Source organism: Canis lupus, chromosome 38, assembly GCF_003254725.2.
Source record: "Canis lupus dingo isolate Sandy chromosome 38, ASM325472v2, whole genome shotgun sequence".
NCBI classification, from domain to species: Eukaryota; Metazoa; Chordata; class Mammalia; order Carnivora; family Canidae; genus Canis; species Canis lupus.
Window position 1 is genome coordinate 23,489,726 of NC_064280.1, and position 14,899 is coordinate 23,504,624.

At 45.0% G+C, this 14,899-nt stretch overlaps 1 protein-coding gene across 5 annotated transcripts in view; it reads right to left on the reverse strand.

Annotated features, from left to right (window-relative positions):
* The window catches only part of LOC112642946 (myeloid cell nuclear differentiation antigen-like), a 40,415-nt gene that overhangs the window by 5,212 nt on the left and 20,304 nt on the right, over positions 1-14,899 (reverse strand). For 2 of the 5 annotated variants that reach the window (XM_035711088.2, XM_035711085.2), the window contains exons 2-7: positions 12,829-12,947; positions 8,021-8,303; positions 6,984-7,114; positions 5,838-6,005; positions 5,181-5,303; positions 4,175-4,342 (exon numbers count right to left, since the gene is read on the reverse strand). In XM_035711088.2, coding sequence (XP_035566981.1) covers positions 4,175-4,342; positions 5,181-5,303; positions 5,838-6,005; positions 6,984-7,114; positions 8,021-8,285 — 855 coding nt within the window. In that variant the 5' untranslated portion in view covers positions 8,286-8,303; positions 12,829-12,947. Of the gene's footprint in view, positions 1-4,174; positions 4,343-5,180; positions 5,304-5,837; positions 6,006-6,983; positions 7,115-8,020; positions 8,304-12,828; positions 13,079-13,267; positions 13,391-14,899 lie in introns of those variants that run through there. The other 3 variants (XM_035711086.2, XM_025420697.3, XM_025420698.3) reach the window with 3 other exon arrangements.

A 14,899-nucleotide genomic window follows, 5' to 3' on the forward strand; every position in this document is an offset into this window, starting at 1 on the left:
TCTGTTGCTGTATATTGAGGGATACACAAAAATAAAATCAAACAAAAAAATGACCAATCATATTCCATGTGGAATAAGGATGATCAGCTGTCCACTGGCTCATAGGTGATTTTAATGCAGAGGGGGACATAATAAGAGTTGGAATTTGAATTCAGGTAGGCTTTTAAAATACACACTTTGTAAATAAGCAAGTAATTTAAATAAAGAAATAATTGTATGTATTTGCGGGTTGCCCTTCCAGGGTTCTGTTGGTCCTTGCCATGACCTCACAGGGAAGGGAAATACTGGAAACAGGAACCTTGTACCTTGATTAAGAAACTGCTGGATGGGGGTGTTGGCAGGAATGCAGGGAGGGCTTGCATTTGTGCCTGTGCTGGTTGCTGAAGGTATTAGGGACTGACTCTGTTCCTGGGATGGCTACATCCTTACGGTGTAATCAGTTTTGGTGGTTATGTCAACCCTTCCCTGTAGAAAAATAGATTTTGTGTGTTTGTGTTTTGTGTGTGTGTGTAGTCGTTTTTGAAATTAGATGAAATACAATACACTTTCATTTCATTTCTACTTTGTAAAACAGGACCTTAACTCTACCAATTAGATCCTATTGCAAGGGGAATAGGAGTGAATACACAGACATCCTACCCTTACCTTCCTCTCATCTCAGCCGGGATCAATTACCTCACTCTGCAAACCTGAAAAGCTCAGGTGACTGAAATTTCATTGGTCTGAGATAGAATACGGTGGTGGCTCTACATTTCCTGCAGAACTGGTCCAAATCCCTCGATGAGGCCTAACCCTTGGAGCTATCTTTCTGCAGTAAGGGTAGCATGTCTCACACGAGGTTGGCCACACTTATGGGCACTGATGAACTCAGCCTTTCTCATCCAGTTCATCAGTTTCCAGCACCCGATCTTCAGCACATAGGAGACCCAGCCCTCCAAGCATTGGGAGCTCTAACCCTGACCCTGACGGAGAGGTTCTCTCAATGCATGATTCCTCAGCCATGGGTTCTGCTATCTTTACAGCAAGTCAGGCAATTTGAAACTTTCAGCATTCTGAGCTCTATTCACCGTATTGAATAGTCCACCCAAACCATGACCACTGGCCGAACGTTTCCTCAGTAAGACTGGGGAATTTTGCTGTAATCATGGGCCTTTATTGCCTTTCATCGTTTAATGACAGCTATTAAATAGTCATCCCATTAGTTAATTAGTCACAGTTTCCACCACTTCTGGCATTCAGTAATTTAATTTTTAAAGTATCAGATGTTGATAGGCATATGACAGAGCTGCTTCTGTAGGGCAGCTTCTTGGTGACAACAGTCTCTGGCCACCTTGGGCACCTGGCTTACAGAAACAACCCCAAACCTAACGCTGTCTGCCTAAATGTAAAAAAATGAATTGAAGACATTTTAACATCTGCATTTCAAGTCTAGATTCAACATATGACAACAAAATGTTCAAACCTTAGATTTCAAAGCCTGGATTTGAACTAAGCGCTAAGTAAATGCCCAGTGCACAGAAATGTCTTCATCATTGTTTTCCTATGTTTTTTCAAAAGTTTGTACTCTGCTCCGATAAGCAGTATTTCAGGCTTTATGATGACCCTGTTGGAAGCTCTGTTATCGGCTCGCCTTATAAAAGAAGTCTCTCCATTCAGGTTGTCCACATATACTTAGCAATCTCATTGACAGCACGATCTTGAGCTATTACCTTTTAAAACTCAGTTTTCATAAATGGGCATCACAAGAAGAGGACAAGGATGATGAAAATATAGTCTTGGTTTGGATCAATTTTGAAAGCATAAGCAGGCCATTTTCTCTTGAGTATATCCTTCACCTCCTACCTTGTCTATGAATCGTGCCCTTCTGTGCTGCTTGCTTCATGGACACATAACAGCAGAAATCAAAGGTGATAGTGATGTTTCTGGATTTGAATCCAAAAAAAGCAAACAGAACACACGCCCTAGAGAAAATTGTTGGGAGACCCCATGATGCATCAGTGCAAGGCTTTCCTGCTCACCTAATGAACCACTGACTGTTTGGTCAGACACTTTTTTGTAGGCTTCCCGTGCAGGTGGATGGACCCCGGAGGAGAAATGAGTGGCTGAGGGAGCAGATGAGCCTCCCTGGGGTGGTTGTGCTTCAAGAAGTATGCAGGGCAGCAGAAGGATTCTCATGGGATTAGCAATGACCCTGTCACCTGTATAGGCCGAGGGGGACTTAGAAAGTATCCCTGCCAAGCCAGTCTGCAAGGCATAAGTAGAGTTGGCTTGAGATGGGCACCTATGTCCTTGTCATGGCAGAGAGACAGGGGCTGAAGTTCCAATGACCAGATAAGGTCACAGCTATGGCCACTAGTCTCAAGATAGACACAGGTATGGGCAGCTAGTCCTGTACACCAAATAACCATGAGAGACTCGAGGGGAGAAAATAGAGTCCTCACACTAACAACAACAATAAACACAAAATTCATTGAGAAAAACTGTATGTAGGAAGACCGGCCTCGGCTGGTCACAGTGGGTAGTTTGGGGTTTGAGTGAGAATAATGATTTAAATGTTGATCCCTTCTAGCCTTCAGGCTGTCTTACAATTCTTCCCTGTCCATTCTCCTCAGATGCTCAGATGTAGGCTTTGTAGCCCAGAGTGGGTAACCACAGGGGTCTCGCAGGGCAGAAGCAAGGGCTGGGTGGGAGGGCAGTCGGTGCACACAGGTGTCCTCTCACTTTCCCACCGCTGTCTGGCTTCCCATGGAAAACAATATCCATAACCTAAGCTTATTGTCTAAAGAGGAAGAAAGACATTGATTTTTTTTTTCTCACTTGTGATAAAAGGTGATACAGAGGAAAATAAAGGGAACCGTGAAAGTGAACAAAGGGAAGATCTGACCTACTCTGAAAGGCAATGTCGGTGAGGATCACCAAGGAATACATTCAGTCTGGCACGACATAGTGGAAAACACTTCAGCCTAAATAAGATGAGAAGACTTCTTATCAAAGGAAGTATTAAAATACCTCATCTGCTTAGGAGCAGATACTGACAAAACACCTGATGTGGCTCGGAGCAAGGTGCTGACAATACGCAGGATGTGGCTCGGAGCACAGGAGCTGACAGTACACAGGATGTGGCTCGGAGCACAGGTGCAGACAGTACACCTGATGTGGCTCGGAGCACAGGTGCTGACAGTACACAGGATGTGGCTCGGAGCACAGGAGCTGACAGTACACAGGATGTGGCTCGGAGCACAGGAGCTGACAGTACACAGGATGTGGCTCGGAGCACAGGTGCTGACAGTACACCTGATGTGGCTCGGAGCACAGGTGCTGACAGTACACAGGATGTGGCTCAGAGCACAGGTGCTGACAGTACACCTGATGTGGCTCGGAGCACAGGAGCTGACAGTACACCTGATGTGGCTTGGAGCACAGGAGCTGACAGTACACCTGATGTGGCTCGGAGCACAGGTGCAGACAGTACACCTGATGTGGCTCGGAGCACAGGTGCTGACAGTACACAGGATGTGGCTCAGAGCACAGGTGCTGACAGTACACCTGATGTGGCTCGGAGCACAGGAGCTGACAGTACACCTGATGTGGCTCGGAGCACAGGAGCTGACAGTACAGCTGATGTGGCTCGGAACACAGGAGCTGACAGTACACCTGATGTGGCTCGGAGCACAGGTGCAGACAGTACACCTGATGTGGCTCGGAGCACAGGTGCAGACAGTACACCTGATGTGGCTTGGAGCACAGGAGCTGACAGTACACCTGATGTGGCTCGGAGCACAGAGGCTGACAATACCGGAGATGCTGCTTGGAGCACAAGTGCGGACAATACACCAACGTAAATAAGCAGAATGGAGTGGAACCGAAATGGGCCGTAGGAGCTGAACCTGCTTGTCACCCATCACTTCCCGTCTGGCTACGTCCCCACATGCTCTAATCGTGGACAAGGCAAGGTAACCGTCCCCTGGAGGTCAGAGGTCACCTCCGGCATGCACACCCCCTAATAGAAAACGACTGAGACTCCAGGAGGCTCTCTAGATGCCTGCTTGGTGAGTAAGTGACTTAATCAGAGAAGAGTTAGAGACGGTCGCCGGCAGGATTACAAGCTTTTTCAGGATTTTGATGAACCCTGTGATTTCCGCAGAGGGCGGCGGGTGGGAGAGGTGTGCGCTACCTTGACCGAGGCGAGGCTGGCGGGAGCTGCCGCGGGCAGGTGTGAGCTGGGGACGCAGGGCTGGGCTGCGAGCCCGCTGCTCCGGGGCGGCCTGGGCGGCTGCGCGGGCTCCAAGGATATGCTCATCCTCTTGAAAGTGTCCTTCAGCTCATCGGCGCCTCTGCCGTTCTGAAGCAAGGATTTCGTTTCCTGGTTAGTGGTTTTCCACGTCGCGTGGACCACAGCCTCTCTCTCCATCCTGTCTCTCTCGCACACGCGCACACGCACACACCCCGATGTGCACACTGCAGTAACCCCCGTAGGCAGCGACCACCAACACCTCCCCGCCTCACACCCTACCGGGATCACAATCGTCACTCTGCAAATTCTAACAACTCAGGTGATTCGAATTTCATGGGTTGTGAATTCTGTTCACCACTGCTACGCACTGGACCGCGTAAGTTCCTCAGGCGAATATTGGGGTTTATTGATTGTAGAAAATCAATCCCAGGCTCTAAGAGAAGCAGGTTCCCCCAAGAACTTCGGGGATACTATTTAACCATAATCACTGATTATTTTCCCAGGAGATTATTTCCCTCGTCTCCCTGTCCTGCTCATGAAGCAGGATGTTCTTTTCTTTCCTTTTTTTTTTTTTTTTTTTTAAGATTTCATTTATTTATATGAGAAGGAGAGAGAGAGAGCATGAGCAGAAGGAAGGGCAGAGGGAGAGGGAGAAGCAGACTCCCTGCTCAGCAGGCAGCCCCTTGTGGGATTTGATCCCAGGACCCTGAGACCATGCCCTGAGCTGCAGGCTGATGCTTAACCCCCTGAGCCTCCCAGGGGCCCCAGAACAGGCTGTTCTGAGCTCTTTGCTTCTGGAGAGACAGAGCAGCGGGTGTCAAGGTGATACTGGTCTGTGTCTGGTTTGAAGCCACACCCTGGAGAAAATCTTCGGGGGACCCAGTGACGGATCAGAGCCAAGCTTTCCCGCCCACCGAATGAGCCACAGACCCAATGGTCAGACAACCTTTTGTAGGCTCCCCATGCAGGTGGACGGACCCCAGAGGAGAAGTGAGTGGCTGAGGGAGCAGATGAGCCTCCCTGGGGTGGTTGTGCTCCAAGGAGGTTTCAGGGCACCAGCAGGATTCTTCTGCGAGTAGAAATGACCCTGTCACCTGTAGAGGCTGGGGGGGACTTAGAAAGTATCCCTTCCAAGCCAGTCTGCAAGGCAGAAGCAGAGTTGTCTTGAAATGGGCACCTAGGTCATTGTCGTGACAGAGAGACGGGGACTGAGGTTCCGATGATGGGTAAGGTCACACCCATGGGCCTGGCCTAAAGGCAAATAGGCTCCGTCTTATCAGGAAATCCCGGAGAGATGTGAGTCAAGGCTGTGGAGGGATTGTGAATCATGGGGGCTGACAAGAGCAAGCAAAACAAGACAGAACTTGAGAAATAATCCACGATATGAGATCTGGAATTAGGTCAAAACGCTTACCTTGCTCATATCAAAGGGTTTGTAAAACACAGAAGTCTCAGTGTTTCCCTTTGATGAACTAGTGGGTCGTTTTTGTTATAAATATAGAGAACTCATACGGAGTACGGAAGGGCTGAGGAGCCCTCTCGCGTCAGGGTGACGCCTGCGGCATGTGGCGGAGAGGTTCGGGTATGGGGCGGGGGACCGTACCTTGGTGGAGCCACTGCTGCATGGGGTTGCTGGAGGCTGCTGAGGACCCTGAAGGGAGCTCCCAGATGACTGCGTACTTGTTGCAGAAGGTTCTGGAAGCTGACTCTGTTGCTGGGTTGGCTGCACCTTCTTCTTTCCACCTTTTGGTGTGGTTTTGCTTTTCTGTTTCTGAAGTTAATCCCCACACACACACACTTCTGGTTAATCGTTTTCAATATTAGATTAAACACATCATTACTACTGAGCATATCGACTTCCTATTAACTCGAGTCTAATTGTACTAAAATTTCTGTGCTCCTGAAATGCTGGAGCTATGGGGAGTCTATCCTCCCAAGAGATGATGGGAAGGCCGGCGGCCCACACAGATGATTGGTTCACGCAAGAGCTGGGAAACCTTCCTCTCCCCAGGTGGCGAGGATGCTGTATTGGGACTTAGAAAATCTAGGTTTGAATTTTGTGTCTCAGAGTGGGTTTGGACAAGCGGCTCTCCTCGTGTGACTTCCAATTTTGTCCGCAGCTAACGAGGGGTAACGACTCCACATCTCCTTCGCAGGGAGTCATACATGCAAGGTCAGGTGCACACGATTCTGAGACCTAATGGGTGATCGGGAGCTACAAGATGCTGACTCTAAACCTCATCTTCTTGTCTTTTTTTTTTTTTTTAAGATTTTATCTATTTATTCATAAAAGACACAGAGAGAGGCAGAGACACAGGCAGAGGGAGAAGCAGGCTTCCCCCCACCCCGATGTGGGACTCGATCCCAGGACTCCGGGATCACACCCTGAGTAGACACTCAACCACTGAGCCACCCAGGCATCCCTTTGCATCTCATTTTCATTCTGCCCCTGGAAGTCCCTTTTCTTGATTCTTCTTCTATTTGCAGGTTGATAAATGAATAAAGAGCTCAGTATACATAGGAAGGTAATAGGGGATCCCTGGATGGCTCAGCGGTTTAGTGCCTGCCTTTGGCCCAGGGCGCGATCCTGGAGTCCTGGGATCGAGTTCCGCTCGGGCTCCTGGCATGGAGCCTGCCTCTCTCTCTCTCTCTGTCTATCATGAATAAAATAAATTAAGAAAAAAAAAAAGAAGGTAATAGGTGGAAGAGCCATAGGAGAAGCTTCCTGGGCAGGACTTTGCCATCCTACCTTGGACTCAGGTGTATCATGGACTGATCCCGAAGCCCCGTCTGCGGTAGATGTGGATTCCTCAGTGCTGGATGCACCCGGCTTTATTTTCTTCATAGGTATTGTTTCTTTTCCTCTGCTTTGCCTCATAACTGCAGTAAAAAAAAAAAAAAAAAGGCATGATAATTCCAAGGGAGCTGGTCTAGGGCAGCTGTAGGACTTGCAGTGCTATGTCCTCTCAGCTCTGCTTGTGGGGCTGGGAGTGCTGGTGTCCTCCCCTCCTGCATCAGCCCACCCGCCCTGGCTACAGGTGCTGACCCGCGCCGCCAGATGGCTTCCTTGCTTCCCCATGGGCACGAGCACGCCTCTCCATCCTCTGCACTCCCAGGTACCTCCGTCAAATCCTTTTCCAGCCCACTTAGCCTCTATGTTCTTTTTAAGAAACTGCAGTTTTCACGATGCCGATCGTGGGTTAGTTCCTATGCAAGGTCTGTTTGAATTATAGAAACCAGAGAAAAGACATCTGATCTCATTGGTGATGAGACAAACTGGTGACATTGGACTTGACTTTTTACACCATGTTTTTAGTGTCCAGTGATTTTTGGAAGAGGCAAATTCTTCACACCCCCAGGAGGTAGGTTACTCGCTAAGTCCTGTCTTATGTTTGTTGCTAGAGAATATAGTAGCGATGGATTAAATATTGTAATAGAACACGGCATGAACTGATAGAAGAATTCTTATATCTCATGAATTTTTCTAATTTTATTTTACCCCTGTCCAACCTTTCTAATATGTAGAAGCCTCCATATCTTTCTTGTCAACCCTTTCTGCTTTTTTCTTTACCTGTACCTCCTCAAAAACACCCTGTATAATACAATACAGTGGGCCTCTTTGTAGGAAAGGAATTGTCTGGGCTGTCAACTCATGGCATCTGAAGGGCCACCTCATCTCAGCCACCAGGTCAGAAACTGGAAAACCCCTCTCTGAGCTCTGCCGACACCAAGGCTCTGCTGGACGCAGGGGGCACACACCCGACAGTGAAGGCTCCTGTCCATTACCTTTTCTCTTTCCATTTCGAAGATTTATAACAATGTCTTCACAATCTTGCATTTCCTTGAACAGGTCTATTAGCTTGTTCACGCAGGCAACCCCTGGGAACTTCTTTTCCATCAGGTCGGCAATCTTGACCTTGTTATATTCTTTTTGCATGTTTGCGGTCAGTCCCAAATCGCGGGCCAGTACGGACTTGACTATGCTAAACTGGTAGTCATTGATGGGCTCCAGTCCTTTCAGCAGAATAATCTTCTTGTACTCACCCTCCATCTCCAGGTGTGGCTGAACCTGGGAGAGAAAAATACCGCAGGGCGTTAGACTTTGATCTGCAAGAGGTAAAAGCCTGGTTGTGTCTACGTCAGTGAGTGGCCCATGCCGGGCTGTCATCCTCGAGTGTGTGTGACAAAGAAGAACTGAATTTCCAGGTGTCACTGTGGAAAATGGGTTGAGAACTATATTGGGACTCATATATATGGCTTGAGCTTATTTGGGACTTCTACGAAATTCTCTCCTTTTAATAATGACAGTTGAGTTGGGTCGCAATGGGTGTGGCGGCAGGAAGTGTGGAAGGAGGCAGTTGTCGCCCTGCGTGGCATGTGGGCTACAGGGCATCGGAGTACCCGCCCCCCCTCCCATCCCGTGTTGGGACTGCGTCTCTCCTTGGATGCCCACCCGCTGGCTCCTGACTGGGCCGCCCGCTCTGGCTGAAGGGGCCGCGTGCAGAGTGGGCTGCAGCCTCTCACCCCCCGCGACTGTCCTCCCACCACGCCGGGTCCTCGGCCCCGCACAGCTGGCTCCTCCCGAGTCAGCCCATCATGCATCCTCTCTTCCTGGGGCTCAGGCCACTTTCTCAAGGCCTCTGGCCCCTCGACCTCCCGTGGGACATCTATCTGCTCTCCCCCGCAGAATCATAGCACTGGTTGGCCAGGACTATTTAGTAGTCCTTTTGCTGGAGTTCTACTTTCTTGCTGGAGCAGGAGCCCAGCATTTATTGGCTGGAATTATTTCAATAGTTGCTTGATTTTACCTTTCTAGGCTGAATTCCTCTTATCAGTTGTTTTTGGAGAGCCAGATACCCCTCTATGCAGCCACAGTTTTATCCCACTTGACATCCCACAATAGTTCTCCATTTGTATTTGAAAAATCTCTTGCTCTTTAGCCTAGGTTGGAAAGTCTTGGATACTCTGCATCTTTTTTCATCTGTAACTTTTGCATTCGTATGTCTTATGCTCCAGAAATATACACCACGTCTTGCCTTTCAATGTTTCATGCCTTTGCTAATTCACTCCCTGCTGCCTAAAGTGCCAGTCACTTTCCTTCCTCTGCCTACCTCCTTATAGCCTTCACAACTCCACTGAGGTTCTTGTCTTCTGAAAGCCTCCAGAATTCCTATTTTGGACTGGGTGTCACTCCTCTGGGCCTCTTTATCACCTTATGTACTTCCTCAATGGCACTCAGTACATGGGAGAGATTCTAATTTTCTGTTTAAATTCATCAGTTCTTTTCACTTAGGGACCATGTGTTTGTGAACCTTTTGTATAATTGGCATGTTCAAATTCCCAAGGCTGTCCTTTGACAGATGACTCGATAAGAAGATGTGGTCTATGTATACAATGGAATATTCCTCAGCCATCAGAAAGGATGAACACCCACCATTTGCTTCGACGTGGATGGAACTGGAGGGTATAATGCTGAGTGAAGTAAGTCAGTTGGAGAAGGACAATCATTATATGGTCTCATTCATATGGGGAATATAAGAAATAGTGAAAGGGATTATAGGGGAAAGGAGAGAAAATGAGTGGGAAATATCAGAGAGGGAGACAGAACAGGAGAGACTCGTAACTCTGAGAAACGAACAAGGGGAAGGGAAGGGGAGGTGGCCGAAGGGCTGGAGTTACTGGGTGACAGGCACTGAGGGGGGTGCTTGATGGGATGAGCATTGGGTTTTACAATATATGTTGGCAAATTAAATTTAAATTAAAAAAATTTTTAAAGATTTTTTTGGTAAAAGATTTTAAAATTTGTTTCTGATAGGCTTTAATAATGGTTTAATAAAAGAAATAGTTAATAAAAAAAAAACAATGCAACACAAATTCCCTCTTGAGAGAATGTGAGCATTTCCAGATTGATGAGGCCCATAGAGTGAAGGGTAAATCCTCAAGATATAGAGGAATTGAAGATTATTAAAAACAAAGTAAAAACTCTTAAAGCTTCCAGAAATAAAGAGTAGATCACCTGCAAGAATTCAAGGATCAGATTGAAACTGATGTTTAACAGTAAAGCTGCCCATCACAGGAAAATAGGGTGATTTTCATATAATATTCATCCAAATGCCGTATTTCAAAATCAAATAATTTTTAAAATGAAATTTTTGTGTTTTGTGTGTGTGACAGCATAATTTATTTGCAAAATAAAACCAGCATAAAGTGACAGGAGGCGATCCATAATCTTTCTTCATTCCATTTACATGTGAACATTCATATGCTTTATTGCTAAAATATTAGTTTGTTTGATTTTAGAGTAATGATCCGGATCCCACTATTGTGTGTAATATTATTATGGTCTTTAAAATACGTGTATTTAATAGCCTTTTTAAAAGGCCCCAATTCTGAATTTCAAAGCATATGTAGCCCCAGGGATATCAGAAAAGGTCCTGTCTACCCATCTTCAGGGCCAAGTAATTCTGAGCATAGAATTTAAAGCTAGCCCAAATGATATTTGAATGTGAGGGCCTGGGGATCCCTGGATGGCGCAGCGGTTTAGCGCCTGCCTTTGGCCCAGGGCGTGATCCTGGAGACCCGGGATCGAATCCCATGTCAGGCTTCCCGTGCATGGAGCCTGCTTCTCCCTCTGCCTGTGTCTCTGCCTCTCTCTCTCTCTCTGAGTGTGATTATCATAAATAAATAAAAATGAATGTGAGGGCCTCAGAAACTACTGTCTGATATTCAAAGCATTGATAGTTTGTAAGACAAAGCCCTATATGGAAGCATCTATTGGAGGAAATATTCAATATGAAGCCAAGAAACACCACACGCCCAAAGGTAAATAAGAGTAGGAACCTAACTTGGTCTGCTGTGCCTATGTCTTCCATGTAAATACAGCGCTGAGTGAAGACAAGAGAGACAGGGAGCACATCAACATGGTGGAGGGAGGGAGGAAAATACGGCAGTTCACTGAAGGACCAAAAAAAGTGTCTTCAAGGGTACGATAAAGGAGTAAGCAAAAACAGAAGTACAAGAAAGGAGAATATAGAAATGTCATAAGTGAAATTGAGGATAACAAGCAAAATCATATATGCTGATCATCAGCATATACATAAATGGCCTAACCAGATAAGTGACAAGTTTGGTCAAATTGCATTTATGGGAAAAAAGCTTACAATCTTTTTTGCAAAAAAGCTTGAAATCTGCCAATATATTGTTAACAGAGATCATTTAAAGGTGGGAAAATAAAAGAAAAATATTTTACCATACAAAGAGTAACTAAAAGAAACCCGGTTTATCTATACTAGCATCGCCATAAACAGACCTGAAGATAAAAAGCATCACCAGAATTCAACACAATGACAGAGACTGACCTTTGACCTTCTCGGGAAACAAAACAGTTGTGATTATGTATTTACCTGCTAATGGCAAATATCTATTATAGTTACTCTATAGTCCTTTATACTGGTATAAATATTATGTGTCATATTTTATAACGTGATTTACATATTATAAAAATCATATTCATAGTATTGTGTAGCGTAGTCCTCTTCACACATCCACACACATTTTACATATATGTGTGTACGTATGTATGTAATTACATACATGATATACATTATATTATTGTATATATAAATTTGAGAGAACTATAGAGCAAAAACCTTACAATTTTTGTGGTAGGAGATTTCAGCTTGTCTCTTAATTCCTAAATAAACATGGTAAAAAAAAATCAGTAGAGATTTTGGAAAAGGACTAACATTATTAATAAACATAATTAACAAGGTTTAACATACAAAAATTCTGAAATCAGCATTAAAAATCTCTCACTCTAATCAAGCACATATGAAGTGTTATTATAACAGGCCCTACAGAAAGTCACTCAATTATTCTGAAAGTCTTTTTTTAGTTGGCTTCCTGCCTCCCCCTTGTACTTTGCCACTAGAAAAAAAAAATCAGCAATATTCAGGAAGGCAGACAGTAATACAAAAAAGAACTGAAGGAACAGCTTTGGCAGTGTAGACTAGAGTATAATATAAAAATTAAACTGTCTGAAGAGAGGCAAAGAGGCCATATTTTTGTGTAGCTCTGCCTGGGGAAGTGAAAGTTTTTCTGCTCTGCGGTTATGTGTGCATGTATGCTTGTTTTCTAAAATCATGATAATACCATACAATGCAGCTTTAAATACAGATGTGTGTGTTTTTTTAACTTAATATTATGTTCTGATACCTTCCTCATGCCCCTAACTTGACTTCTGCCCAGAACTCCACTATGGCCACCAAGAATTTCCAGTGCACCATTTAGAGAAAGGAAACCAAGCCCTTTTTTTTTGAACTATCACTCATAATCACCTGGGGAATAAATTTTTACATCTTCTGTACTCAGAATGCATCTCCCTTTGTTCAGGTGTCAGATGTGCTGTAATAAGGATGTCTGTTGTTTGCCTAAGTAGTAAAGGATTAGAATCAAGCTACTAATATTTTCTCGTCTCTGACTGGAGTTGATACCAGCTCCTGCCCCCCAATTCTTCATAACCGAACCCCCCCTAGTTGTTTTGTGTTCAGCCAGCAGGTGCCCACAGCTATCTACAGAAAGCCCACAGGCCTCACCTTGCTGAAGTTCTCCACCAAGTCCGGATCCTGAGGTCAGAGATGCTGGAATCACTGCTTATGGAGGAAGAACACTCAGCAAAGCCCTCCGAGACTGAACAGCAGGATGTTATAATCTCCTGAAGGGCGCAGGAAAAAGAAGTATTTTGAAAGATAACAAGTACAGATGGCACTGATGAGAGTCACTCAAAACTTTACTAGTGCTGCTTCCTCCACACCACACTGTCCTCCGGAGAAAAGTTGCAAAACAATTTTGAGACTCCTCCCTCTCAGTGTTCTTAGCTTTCAGTTTCTTTAGTCAGAGAAAATAAGCAATTTCCTTCCTTCAAGTACTTAATTGAATGAGAGATCATAGCAAAGATGTAATTAAGTGTTTTTTTTTTACTATAAATGTCAGTAGACCGAAGGAGTTTCAGCATTAGAACTTCAGGGGACTTACCTGTGGGTCATTAGAAACTTATATTCCCTTGAATGATGCTCAAATGTTCGAGAAATAAGATGAGTCACTGGGCTGCTTATCCCTCACTTCCTGTTCTTAGAGTTGTAGGAGGAGATGTTGGAAGAGTCCCCTTCTCTACTGGCACTCGACTGTACCCCTCAGAAGAGGGTGGGTCAGCTATGAAATCACTCTTGGTTTAAATAGTGCCTGAAGCATTCACCCAGTTAAAAACTGACACACCTGGAGTTTGATAGAAGTGGGAGGTCATTACGAATCTTTCCTTAGATATATAGCAAGGAAGTCGCCCTCCCAACTATGACTTGGCTATTTTACCTCACTGATCACTCATTATTCATGAATGCATTATTTATGGAAAAAACACAGGTGGGTAGTAAGGACATATCATGACGGCATAAGCCTTTGCAAATTCTGGAAGAACACTGAAACTCTAAACCGAGGGGGGCTTGATAAACCTTTCCTTCTGCAGTGTTTTTTCTGTGATGGACAGTGGATGCATTCCAGAGTACCATGAACCCTGACATGTCAAATAAATGGCACCAGTCAGCTGACATGAGGGTTATAACCCACCAGCTGATTTGCAAGTAGGATGAAGCTATGGCTGGAAAGGGATCCCAAAGGACAGCTGATGTTGGTGGGTGATGTGAGGTCATCTAAAGAGAAGAAAGCTGGTTATTTTAATTCAAACTATAGTTGCGAATTGAATAGCTGAAGTCTAGATTTGGGACCATCTGAAAACTCCACCAAAGCATGAGAAAGACGTGGGAAAGCGAGGGGAATCTGGTGGCATGTTCACAAACATCTGTGGGTGTTCACTCCTCTTCTCAAGATGTGTGTTGCAGTTTTTATGAATGTATGGAGCTGGTCTTAAGGTAATGGGTGGGGACGCACATTCGGGAGGTCAGAAGGGGCCCCATCTCAGAGATTAGAAAGTAGAAGACACATGGGGGAAAATGACCATATCAAGATATTTTCCTGATCCTTTTCTTATAATCAGCTCATGAGGGATAATGTCCTTGGTTGGGGCTCCAGCATGTAACACACAGAGTACTGTCACCAATAAGGACAGTTCAGAACGATGCTCCATCATTCATACAGTACAGTTGGAATTTTAATAGATGAAACAAAGAAATGTTAAAAAAATGTGCATTTTTCCTGACTTCCAGGTAGTAGCCAATTGGTGATTTGTGCTGTCATGCAGAAAACTCACTAGTAGAGAACATATAAGAACTCTTGATATAGAGAAAAATGAATAAATTTACACGACTTTTTATTATCTGAAGTATTAATTCACATGGTCAAAATCCTCAGGAAGAGTCCCCACTGGATTGATGTCCTATGGGTCAAAGCAATACACTGTCTGTTTTTGTGAATAAAGTTTTATTGGAATACAGATATGCTCATTTAATTATGCATCATTTCTGTCTGCCTTCATGGTGCAACTGTAGACCTGACTAGCCACAGAGCCTAAGGTTTCACCCTATGGCTCTTTGCAGAAGAAAAGTTTGTCAATCTGCACCTTAACCCATCATCTAGGAGATAGTAGAGAGAATCTAAGGGAAAAAGCAGAAGTAAGTAAAACAGCAATCACATCGGGAAACCACGATCAGGCCT